Raw genomic sequence first — 12,918 nt, 5'->3', positions numbered from 1 at the left:
ACAACACCCTTCATGGAAAAAAAGGAGAGAAGAACCATGGTGAAGGCCAATGAACACGATGCGCAGATGTCTTGTTGTGCCAACATTGTGTATTCTCTAGCAGTTTAAGTGTGAAGTGTCATTCTAAATATTCCCAAAGTCTCAAACATTGCAGAGCATCAAAGACTGAGATTGACTCCTCAGTCTCCTTCCCATTTTTTTGTTATGTCAAAATTAGAGCAAAACATACACCACCACCACCCCACCCCCCACCCCCATTTACATGATTAACTACTTTAGCATTGTAGGGCTTTACAGTTTCTACACCTACATACGCACACACACACAAGCGGTGGATCCATGAATGAGTTTTCAAGGCTGTGCTGGGGTACCTAGCTGGCCAGGTCTGCGGATGGGAGGGCACTATGTGCAGCCATTTAGAAAACCAGTACCAAGAGAGACAAGTTAGGGACGATCACCTCTTAAAAGTAGCAGTTCTAGTCTGTAAATGGCATGATGCTGGGCACCATAGGAAAATATCAGGTGGGCCTTAGAATAGTACTATTGTTGTTGTCCTGATGTTTTGAGAACATGAAGGGGGTGACAGGAGTCAGAGCAGATTCTTTTAGAGTAGTCAGTAGAACTGTATGAAACAGATAACTGTTAGGGCCCAGACATACTTCTAAAAAAATTATCACAAGACTGATGAGACTGCACACAGCCCATCTCAGAAGGAGTGAGTTCTGAGCCTCAGAATATCTCCATTTTCACTCTTAAGTAAGCTTCTTATGAGGAGGTAAAGCAGAAGCTCAGGAGATCAGATCAGACAGCTAATGCTATTGAGTGTCTGAGTGTCCATCTGGGAATGTATACTTGTTCCTAGAGGAAGGTGTGGCTGAGCCGGATGAGTCAGGAGTGAGACAGATGGCAACATCACATTGGTGAGGAATACAAGTTGTTTCACTAGGGAAATTAACCTGAACACTCAGAACCAGGTCTGCTAAGAGAATAGTCAAGACTTGATGTAAGTGGGGAAGAGAGAAATGAGCCAAAGTGGACTTGTGGTTGTACGGAAAGCCAGACCAAAAGTGTAGGTCATCCTCAAAGATGTCAGTCAATTATAGCAACCATGTTGGCTTTCAGTCAAGAAGCCTTTGACTGTTCAGGTAGGTATGAGCCATACCAGGACTGTATCACTGGAATCAAGCAAATCTGTTTAACTCCAGCTACGCCTTTCACGGTGAAATCACAGCATTGTTGAAAGATATGTCATTAAAACCAGGACTGCATTATGTGAAACCTATGGTCCCTGCCCTCTAGTCCTGACGGAGAGCTCTGAAGTCTGTTTGCAGTCTTCATGGGAAGGTATCAGCAGTCACACTCTAGAGATTTTGTGTGCTGGGATTTTGAAGGGAATGCTCTCCCATAAGTCCAGAGAAGATGTCAGATAGAACGATATGCATCCCTTGTAATCCAGTGTATCCCAGACTGGTGGATGCACAGCACATCACCAGCAAATCCGCACACACAGAGCATCCATTCATTAAGACCATGTCTGCATCCAACAATCTGCTTCTAACTATTGGTTTAACCATGCTATGAGACGTGTAAATCCTGGAAAAGTAAACAAATTCTTCTTTTTCTTTTCCCTAAAAAAAATTGAGGTTGAAGAAGAGGACATTCGTAGGTAATCCTACCTGCTTTTCAAACTGCCCTTGTGCGAGCTGGCCAAGCACATTTTGTCGGGGTATGCAGGCCATCAGAAAGCACCTTTCAAAGTCCACCTTTGGCAAGTCAGCTTCATTTTCAGCAAACGCTTGGAAGATGCAAAGGCTAAAATAAGCGATGTTTAGCCCCAGCAAGAAAACTTATGTCCTTCAACTAATCCAAGAGGTTCAATGAATTCCAATAATCACTTAGTGTAATTGAATGTGTGGTAGCTATGGCCACATTTATTTCTATACAGTTGCATGAACTTACTGTAGTTGTGTGTGTCATGTGGTATTTCATAAAATTTGAACCAAGGGCTCTAGGGATGATTCTGTATTTAGCTCTATGACAATAATGAGCAAAATGATGGCTCAGGTGTGTAGAATATGCCATATCTCATTTTCCTTACAGTCTGGCACAAGGCTTAGTCATGTACTGTTCAGGTCAATGGGGCATTTGTCTACAGGATGACTAAAGGATCAGACATACATAAGGTTATAATTTTACCAGACAAAAACCAACGCTTTCACACAGACAGATGTTTTCAGTGTCTTCTGTTGCAAATGTTTTGTGTGAAAAATTCCATTATAGCTTAAAGGCTTTAAAAGATTGTGTAAGCATAGTGGAATTCACTTCTTAACCAGACCTATCATTATAAATTAACCACACTTAGGAAATTTAAACACCTGTAAGTCCAAAACACTACTTAACTCTAAAATATTATTAAGAAATTTTAAGTTAAAATTCCTGTTTTAACAGCTGAATTTTAAGTACTTCTGCAAATATTGCCTTTTCATATTTCCTGTTCTTAATTACACATGACTCAATGGTACTTTATTATAAGACTAAACTCTGAGTAGTATTTCTCAATGATAAACAAAATACATATCCCCTCTGCTATTGAGGCCAGCTTTCTATACGCTGCTAATTGGATAAATAATTACCTGTTAGAACCCCTTTTCCTTCACCCATTTTTTAAAGTTCTTGCACAAAAATCAAAGCATCATGTCTTAATAGAATTGTATAAATCTTACAGCAAAAACTCATTAACCACAGTTACAGAGGATTTTGTTGAGCCAGTATAATACAGATATAATATTTTTATTATGATTGCCTATTTCTTTGATTCAATTAGGGCATACATGTGGACTTCCCTAAGAACAACACAGCCTGCATCTTGTTAGCCTTAGTAAGAGTTTAAAATGGAGGAGAAAAAAGACTGCAGCTATTAAAAGTGGACTGAATGAAAATCTACTCAGCCAGAATCACCTTAGCCTCAACACTTCAAAATTTTCCTGTTTACTGTGTCTGAAATGCAAACATATGTCTGACTAGTCTTGCTAACACATCGTAAAGCAAAATAAGGCCTCATAAACTGTTTTTGTGGAAGTATATCCTTTCTTATGTCTCAAACAATCTGAGTGTTATTAATTTCGCTACAGGTGGTCTTATGTTTTTATGGAACAGAGACAACTTAGCTCAAACACAGACAAAACCAAACTAATTTTGCACACAACTAATATGCACACAAACTAAACCAGCAGTTAATGATGATGTGAAATCAATTGGAAGTCATAGCCAGGGAAAATGGATTTCTGTCATAGAGAAAGGAGATGACAATTTTAGACATGAGCTCTGAAAAGCAAATCAATTTTAATATAAGACATGAAAGCAGCCTGGAGTTAGAAAACAAATTAGAAAGCATTTTTTAAGGCTTATTTATGATACAGATAGGAAAGAAAGGCTCTGTTTGGGTGACCATAAACATATCTCAGAAACACTGAAAATTTCATAAAAGAAATAAATAAGCAAGAGACACATCTGAATGCTGCATTTTACTGTTGTTCTATGAAACATGAGAAAAACAGAAAGATTGCACTTAAAGGTACACGTGCTGCATTTCAGCCAAAAAGAGCATTCGTTTTACATATTATTTCATCAATTGCTGAAGTGCACCCATATCATGGACACAGCACAGCAATGGTTAAGTCATAGCATGCTTCCCTTCACATTCATTAAAAGTAGAAAGACAAGTAGGCTTTTTTTTTTTTCTTCATACAAAACTAATAAGGGAGCATAAGAAAACAGCCTGCAGTTATCATAGTTGGAATTTGACAGCGGCATAAAGATTAACACCTCCTTTTTAGAAGAAAAGACATAATCACAGACACTTATGTTGTTTATAATGTCTTGTCATGATGTTTTTAATTGTAAGAAGTAAAGCCAGTGGATCAGAATAGTGAAACTGAGTTATATTTTTTCCAGGACAGAAATCAAAGACTTCAGCCTAGTGGATCACAGATGTCGCTACTTGCTTTACCTGTAATTCCTGGTGAAATCTTGCATGACTCGGAATTTTTTATGAAGGTATTCAGAAGTGAAATTCAGTCACAGAGGACTGTTAGTGTTGTGATGGAAGGTATGATGTCATTTGACCCAAAGACTCTACAGATATACATGTCTCTGCTTTCCTGAGGAAGGATTGGTAATTACGTGGGGTGTATGGAGGTCTTACTGCCTTAGTTCAGAATAAACTTTGAGCAAGAATCCAGATGTAGATCATGATACATGACTCCTTTGTAAAGGATTTTAAACTCCAGAGACCAAAGTATACACAAGCTGAATATTCACAGTGTGGTGGCATACTAAAAAACCCCAGAATACAGGGGCACATAGGTTAGTTGAGCCCATTTTGAGAAGTGGACACATGAGTGAGTTCTGTTGTTCTTAGCTAACTTCAACAAATGACAATATAAATCAAACAGCATTCTAGATCATCTCAGTGTCCTCACTTGGGTTGATGATTTTTGCCCTTATGTTTTGCACTCATGCTTTTTTTTTGCAGTCTGCTTACGTTTCTAGTGTTGAAACCTTCCGCTTATTTTATTATGGAAACTATGATGTCATTAGTTTGAGAAGTCAGTGATCTCTGTAGTGCTTAAAGACAAGGTATATAATGGTTTGAAACTAATATCACACATTAGGAAATATAAATATTTATAGATGGTTACCGAAATCTCTTGTGTACTAAAAATGTATTTGTTCACAAGAATTATATCTTGCTGGCTACTCAATAGCCCCCTTATAAAAGATCCAGGTTGCTTGAACATATATAATAGCATACAAGGCAACTGACAGGCAAAAGTCTCTTTCACTGAGCACCTGAAAAAAAAAAACCTTCTTCTACTACATTGCTTAGACTGTGTAAAGTAATTCTAATGTTTGTCTTAATCACAGGCAGAATCAGGACCTTGTCACCCAAGCAGATGACAATTTTTAGTCATCTGACTTAGGTATGAAGAAAGTCTTTCTTAGTTCTTAAGTTCTACTGACATGAGGGAGTTGGTCCAGGCTCTGCATTTATTCTTTTGGTGAAGGAAACAAAAATGCTATTGCAAAATGCCACACAAAACCACTGCAAAGTGATGACAAAAATAACATCAGAGGGAAAGATATAGGAGAAATATACCAAAAGGGGAACATGCGCTAGAGTGATGACGTTAAAAGAATAAACCAGTTAAATAGACATCTGTGCAAAGGTAACAGGAATGATTCAGCAGATTTCTACAGAGCAGTGAAGGTTATCAGACAATGATGGAAGACTTTTGCAGAACATGCAGAATGGGAAACAAGTGCAATTAGTTTTACAGAGATTTTTCTTGCATGGCGTTAATGTAGATCACATAGGATCTGGCTCTCATCTGACACTAGAATAGATCAGTGACCTCAGAGAGTCAGAACATAGTGGAATTTGAATTAAGAAATCAAGCTCACAAACATTTCATATACTTGGTTTTAACGGACCCTTAACAAACGCTGTCCTGTTTTTGACACTGGTGAATGTCAGTGGTCGGAATCAGGAGGTAGGAACGTCAGCATAATCCTCCCAGCAATACCCTGGCAATCCACTTCCTTAGCGGCATATTGTTCCTCTGCTATCCTTCAATTGTCTGACCAAAGGGTGTTTGCTTATTGAAACAACCCGATGTCTATGGAAATTAAAGACCAAAGCAAAGCTATCAAATTCTTCTGTATTTTTTGCTGTGGTCAATCCAGAAGTGCTTGTTTTGTACATGAGGAGCAAATCAGGCTTCTCCTCTGTCATATAAACCTATGGTTTTTTAGAAAAATATGTTAGGAGAAACCCACAGCCCTACAGTAATGGAGAAAACCACAGGCAGGAATAAAGCCAAATGGCAAAGAAGGACTTTGTGCAGGACAAGAAATTCCCAAAAAAGAAGGAGGAAATGTTAATTGAAAGACTATTATTTTTGTATTTGTCTATATAGAAATGCTCTTGGATTACCAAAATGCCACTTTTAGTTACTACTTTCTTACCTGAACAATACACTATAAAAATCTTGATAACAATTAATTACTTACTTTCTGGATACTTGTATCCTCAGTAAGGTACCTGAGCCTCAGATCAGAGCTCTCTCTCAACAGTTTTACAGTCATAGCATGCTTATTAAGGAGACCTTGTATTTCCAAGCAATCACCTTAGAAGCTTCACTACAAGAAAAGAATGTGCAAGAAGACTTGGTAAGATTAGTGTGCACAAGCAATGCCATGCATTAGGTATGCAGCAGAAGAAACCCAACTTGCATGTCAAGTGTGAGACAAACTGTGACAACAATGCAAATCCATCCTCCATTTACAGTCCTTATATACTCACTGCAGGTCTACCTGGTAACCACATACACCGTAGGTCTTGAAACTCCACTGGTGTGACCTAAGCTCCTATGTGAAATGGCAGCAGACAACTGCATCTGTGTATGAGGCTAAATTATGGATAACGGTTGGTTTTCATCCCTGTGGATTTTCCATCCGAATCTTTTTCCAGTTATAATAAAAAGGGATTTTTCTTACACATTAATCATAAAATTGTTTTTAAAGCTTCAGGACACTAAACCTCCAGGTAAATAAAAATGAATTTAAATGTAAAATCTGTTACGTACCCTTCTGCCCTCCACACAGCGCTGGAGCTCGGGCTTGGCTAGCACCGAGTATCGGCAGCCGTGGGGCTGCCACGTTATTTCTCTCCAGTCGCAGGTCCTGTTGTCAGAGCAGCTGAGGCAAGGGACAATCCACTGCCCTGGAAAACAGCAACAGGATGTCAGTACCTCCTGTATTTTTGTGAGTAGCTTTATTATACAGCAAGTGAGATATTTTTTGAGTATTTTGTCATGGGAGTTTTCCCTAAATTAAATGTCCCCCAACCCTGTGAAGAGACTATTTCCTTCCTCTGTGTTATGCCCTTTTCATTTAGCTACAGTGGGAGTTTTTCCTTTCCCTGAAAGAGCTGCAAATGCTCAAATTTGACAGTTGTTTGTGGGTTTGTTTCCCAGTTCCTGTTGCCTTTCTCATAGCAGCTTGTCCTTTCTCCACAGAAGGGATATGAGAAAGGGAAAGGGGGCGAGGAGGGTGAATGCAAAAAGAAAATATTTACATTCAGAAGGGTCTAAAGACAAGATTCATTCTTATCTACAACTAAACATCTAAAAGTTGGGTCGCTGGTTGAAGCTAGACTTTGAGAGCCCCTTGATAGAAAAATGAAGCAAGAGAGGCTGACTTCCCCTCGAAAATACTTATTTAACTTGTGAGAATTCAGAGGACTGTCCCAGGTTACACATATACATTTTGAAGGTGAAAGTAAGGTGAGATGAATAACCTATGTGATTTATTAGAGCCTGATCCCTATTTTCAAAAATGATTTTGCAGATCAGGAGCATAAATTGGGATTACCAAAAGTCAGTGGGTTTTAGGCATCTCTTACCTAAGGTTGAATGGTTTTGTTATTTTGGTTTTCTAAAGCTATTCATTTCCAAAATCCTACTGGAAGTCTGAGGGATTTAACTTCTGAAGGAAGACAGAAAACTTTTCAGTTGCCTTTATATTCAGATCAATGCAAGAAACGCTTTTTCTAGCCCACAAAGGTGTATCATCCTGACAATATTTCCCAGCGTCTATGTAGCTCTGCTAGCAAAACCTGCGTTTGCTCTGATTAAAGGCATTACACGAGGAACACCACGGAGGCCCCCAGGTCCTTGTGTCAATGCTATCAGGCCTTGCTAGCACAGCGGGGTTTCTCACCGCAGCCCAGCAAACAACTCCAAAAGCAAATGTTTGCAGAGTAGACCTGGCCTTAGAGTTTGTGACTGTCACTGCTACCAGACAGCAGCTCTGCAGCCAGCTGGGTGTGCTTCGCTGTGTGTGATAGATTGCTGCTGCACAAGAAGCCGGAGCAAAAAACCAAGGCTGCTGCCTATCGACTTTTATCAGGCCGGGGACCGAGTGGGAGGCTGAGCGAAGCAATCCTGCAGGATCCCAGCAGCCTTGGGAGAGTCAGCTGCTACCTCAGGAGCAAGGGAATTTCCAGGGAGGCAGCCTGTGCTCGCAGTGAGCAAGTCCCAAGCAAGTATGTTTTGGCAAGTAGCAGGGTGAGTTGTCTTAGCAGATAAAGAAGTCCTAAATAAAAGCACCAAGAATTGTTTGTACGAGAGCCCGCGCTGGTACATCTAAGGGCAGAATATATCCCACCGCAGCTCCATCTGCTGCGTAGCCTGCACAGCTGCCGCTACTTCTGCCCTGCGCAGAACACGCTCACCCCACCCTCAGCTCCCCTTGCAGATGATGTGCAGCAAATAATCTAAATAAAAGCCTGGACACTGACTTTGCCACGCTGTGGGTCAGTAAGCATAACCCAGCTCCCCCGGTTCCCATGGGCGCGGGTGCCTCCTGAAGGCTGCTGCTGGGCAAGCAGCCCGGTTCAGCGTGGAGGAAGGCGGGGAAGGAGGGGTGCTCAGGACCATGGTGGTAGGGTGCAAGCGGGGAGATGGAGCTGCCCAGCGCCCCTGGCTCAGAGGAATTTCGAACTTGCATTGTCTGTGTCCTAATCACCCAGCTGTTTGTCCTTAAGGACAACGCTCCCCACTCTTATCAGCTGAGGACCACTTTAAAATTCAAAATTCATTAGGACAGGAAAATAGCATGATTGTAGCCTGGTAATTTGCGGGGGGAGAAGAGAGACCTGAACTTTGGTCCCTGGGCAAGTTCCTATGTAGACTTTTTATCTAGGGGTTAAAGTGAATCTTTATCTAAAGGTACACAGTGGAGCAGTTCTGGAGCAGGGAGTGCTTTTCCAGTTGAATATCCTGCTCAGCTGGGAAACCGAGGGCTGAATTTAGACAATTCCTCTTTCTTGCAGCCTCCAGTGCTGGCCATTGTGAATCCCTTCCTCACGCTGGCCCTCCCTTGCCTTTGAGGTCCCTTGCTCGAGGTTGTGGCCTCCTGGCCACCACTGGGGCCAGGCTTGCTTTGACTCCCCAAGATTTCTGTCACCACTTGTGGATCTTGCCCTCAGCTCCCTCTGCACCCCCGTTGCAATCCATGGCTAAAGGACCATTCCCAGCTTCATAGCAGTCGTATGAAGAGACAGAAAAGTGCAAGGTCTCAGATAACGCAGCAATAGGTGCCATGCAAATACCTTTTATTGCTTTGTGCCTTTTCAGTAACAGAGCAGGGACAGAATGGTTGGTTGGTTTGAGGTCTGGACTGTGAGACTACCACTAATGTAGTGTTCTTCATAAATGATCTGAAAGTTGGTTTGGGCAGTGGTTTATATTTAAAAATTATATGAAAACTGGGCAGTTTTTTTCCTGACGTTGTAATTTTTCTTTCAAACCAAATACATAAAAGTTCTGGCAATGTCTACAACATCTGAGATCCCTCATTTTATGGAATTTTCTTCTTAACAACCCACACATTTATGAGCTGATCTGGTTTTAGGTAATAAATGAGAAAAGTAGAACTATATAAAATGAATATTGAGAAGCTGAGACATCTGAACAATAAAAGTTTAAACTTTGGCAACAGAAAGTGATAAGCACCTTTTGAAAAGCATCCTTCAAATAGTTTGTTTGATTTATATTCAATAGCTCTCTAGGTATATTAAGAAAAAAATAGATCCATTTTTGGCATATGCTAAAGGTTAGTGGCAAATGTAAAAAAATTAGAGATTGAGGATATATGGAGATAAACTCATGTTTATAGGAAGCACTGACATTTAATGCTAACAGAATAGTTGTAGTTTTTACATTTACATAGATTTTTTAAATGAGGCATGTAAATTTATGCATTTTTAATCCAATTAGTATGAACTTTTCCTATTGTAACTTCACGACAGTTAGTCAATGCATTCCTAACCTTCAAAAATAATATCGTGTTAAAAGATAAAATGAATCTCATATGTAAAAGAACACGACAATTAACAGTGAAAAATTGCAAACAATCAATATTAGTTTGGAAATTAAGCTTATTTTCTATTGCAATTATAAGTTGCTTTTTCCCCATTTATATAAGGTAGCAGCACACAATGCAGCTTTCAACACCATTTCCATCAGCCTCCATTTTGTGGTGCTTCAGCTAAAAGAGTTATCATTGGCTCTACCATGCAAGGGAAAGTTTACCTACAATTCAATGAAAGAGCAGGAAAGAGAGAGCTGCTGTTAGTTTATTCACAAATGAAAAATTGGTAAAAACAAAGTTTTATGAAAGCCTGTAAGTAGGAGGTTTCCACAGGAAGAATGAAAGTAAACTGGATTTTTGGCTCATTAGAGCAATTTATCAGTCACATACATAAATCTTCTGCTTAAGATATGAGATTAAACATTGCCAGTACTCCCAAAGACTGCTCTCCTAAAATGGCATGAAAAGAAATATACTTTTAAAATAATTTGTTAGGACTGTTTACTTTGTATTTAAAACATATTAGCCTAAAGTTAAAAGTTTTAACCAATGAAGGCTGTACATTTAATTTGATAGTTTTGTTTCTTCTTTCAGCCTCTTTTATTTTTATTCAACCCTTCCCATTGTCATAGCCACAAAAACACATATTTTGCTTTCAAGATCAAAATCAAAGTTTTTCTCTAGTGCCGAACAATTATCCATATAAAAAGAAAAGAATTTTCTAAACTGACAGCTCAAAATTTAAATATTTAACCTAAACTGCTGCTAAAGATAGTTTGTTGATTTATGACTAGTTTACTTTTACATTTGGTATCTATTTGGCACTTTTAAAAAACTTCTTCTCCTTGAATAGGCTATAGAAATATTTTTTTCTTTTTCTTTTACCTGCATTTATGAAAAGCAAAACTAAAATTATTTTTAAAAGGACACAATTTTGATGCTACAGAATAAATAGCCTTAGACCTACAGACTGATGCCCAAACTGAAATTTACTGTTTGTAACCAAAGGAGACACTCATTTGGTTGAACATCAGTTTATGTCTCTGCTGGACCCAAATCCAGATAGCTGTCGAATGCAAAGAGAGAGCTTGTACAGAATTACGTTAAACTGGATACAGTTGTAGAAAGCATGGAAAGTGGGATACAACTAAAAGGTGCATGTCACAGCCATGAGGCAGAACATTAGAAGTGAAGCTGTGATCTCTTACCCACCAGATTTTGTAACTGTCTGCAAACCAAATTTCCACAGACTGCAGTAACCGATTCACCTGCAGGAATTTAGCACAACTTGGGGTCCTCATGGTCTCTATCAAATTCTCTCTCTCTCTCTGAAGAGCCAAACACATGGTTAATGCTTGCTGACTTCTGTATTATTGATAACACAGCAATATGGAAGAAAGACCTAATTTTCCTGTGATAGCCTCATTCAAACACCATTGAATCAAAGGGGATTTTCTGAAGGGAAAAGGATTTTTTTTTGCTATGAAAACTGTAATTTCATTGCACGATCTAAAAAAGATCGAAAGAGAGAAACTTCCCCGGTTGAATATTCCAATTTGTATTTATTGATTTTTAAAAAAAGAGAGAGAGAAAGAAATCATGTAAATTAAGTGCGTATTTGGTGAAATGCTGAGCTTTCTCCAAAGACTAGTGCCATGGTGACTAGGACAGGAGGAAGCCAGTTCTGCCTTTGGTTAGACCCTGAACTACTGTCTCTGCCCTGCATCAAAGGACTAGAAGTGAGGCGTGAAATCCTGGTTGTACTGAACTGCAAAGCAGACTTCTAAGTTCTACCATTAATGTCAGAGGAACGAAGGTTTCATCTCTATCTCTGCTGCTCTGCCTCAGCCTCTGCCTACGTATGCACAAACACCAGCCTCTGCCAGCACAGATACATTTTGCTGTGATAGCACGTCAGTATCCCTATACAACTAAGCTGCTCCCTAGCATAAGAACAGTGCATGATGCTGCCTTACTTCTGCAGAAGTTTTGAGTTTTCTTCTGAGAGGAAATGACGTTGCTTGGCTTCTCTGAAAATTTAACTTACTTAAGTAGAGATGTTGCTGCTTTAGCTGGGAATTTGCAATTGCTCCCATATGTGTTAGGAAAATGTTCACCGCCAGGATTGGGATATCATTCGGTTGTTACAAATTTGGAATGATTTTCCACAAAAAGCCATGCTTTCTAGTTCCAGTTGGAAGTTGTGACATACATTAAAACTATACAGCCACTTGTTGCCAGATACTGCAAACCCCAGTTCTAGGGTCATTAGACACCTCTTGGCAATCTTCACTTTATAAGCAGAAATTTTTCTTCCCTGTTTAATACATTTGTCCTTTGAGACTACATCTCCTGAAGTTTGTTTCCATTTTGATTGTGTATATTATTCGCAATAAGGCTGTAAAAGATATTTTATATTCAGCTTCACTTAGCTAGATGCAGTATTCAGAGGAAGCATGTTATGTATCAGGAGAAACAGACTGTCTGCCCCAGAAGGACTCTTCTGCGGATTTGGTTTGGGCTTTTTAGTCAGGAACTTTATGTCCTGATATAGTAACATAGGATGGGTTGTGCTTCTTTATGATTCACAACTTGCTGTGTGATTAAAATACACCGCTAGGTACAACAGTGTCTCCTTTGTGTGTTCCCTTCATATAACACAAAATTAATATATGCCTCTGTTTCACATGAAGTGATGCATTCAGGCAGTTCCCACATTCCTTTTACTTTGTATTGATTATTCCATGAGTTTGTGCAAATTGTGCTGTGAGAAGCTGCTCCTATCTATGGCAAGATAAAAAATACAGTTCTGTTAGTAGACCATACAGGAGTGTGGGTTTTTTTTCATTTGTCTAATGAAGAATTGAACAAAATTACTTATTGTCTAATCCAGCAACAATTTAAGCTATGAATAAGACTGCATACCTGAGCACTCCTGGGGATTACTCAGATTTGTTAAAGTACACTTGCATAAACCTTCAT

General features: G+C 39.4%; 1 protein-coding gene across 5 annotated transcripts in view; it reads right to left on the bottom strand.

Annotated features, from left to right (window-relative positions):
• The window catches only part of LOC128143520 (inhibitor of growth protein 3), a 193,841-nt gene that overhangs the window by 14,233 nt on the left and 166,690 nt on the right, over positions 1-12,918 (bottom strand). For all 5 annotated transcript variants that reach the window (XM_052790827.1, XM_052790825.1, XM_052790828.1 and 2 more), the window contains one exon: positions 6,648-6,784. In XM_052790827.1, coding sequence (XP_052646787.1) covers positions 6,648-6,784 — 137 coding nt within the window. The remainder of the gene's footprint in view (positions 1-6,647; positions 6,785-12,918) is intronic.

This window comes from Harpia harpyja, chromosome 6 (genome assembly GCF_026419915.1).
Source record: "Harpia harpyja isolate bHarHar1 chromosome 6, bHarHar1 primary haplotype, whole genome shotgun sequence".
Taxonomy (NCBI): domain Eukaryota; kingdom Metazoa; phylum Chordata; class Aves; order Accipitriformes; family Accipitridae; genus Harpia; species Harpia harpyja.
Note: the sequence above shows the minus strand (reverse complement) of the source record. Positions and strands in the feature narration are given on the sequence as shown.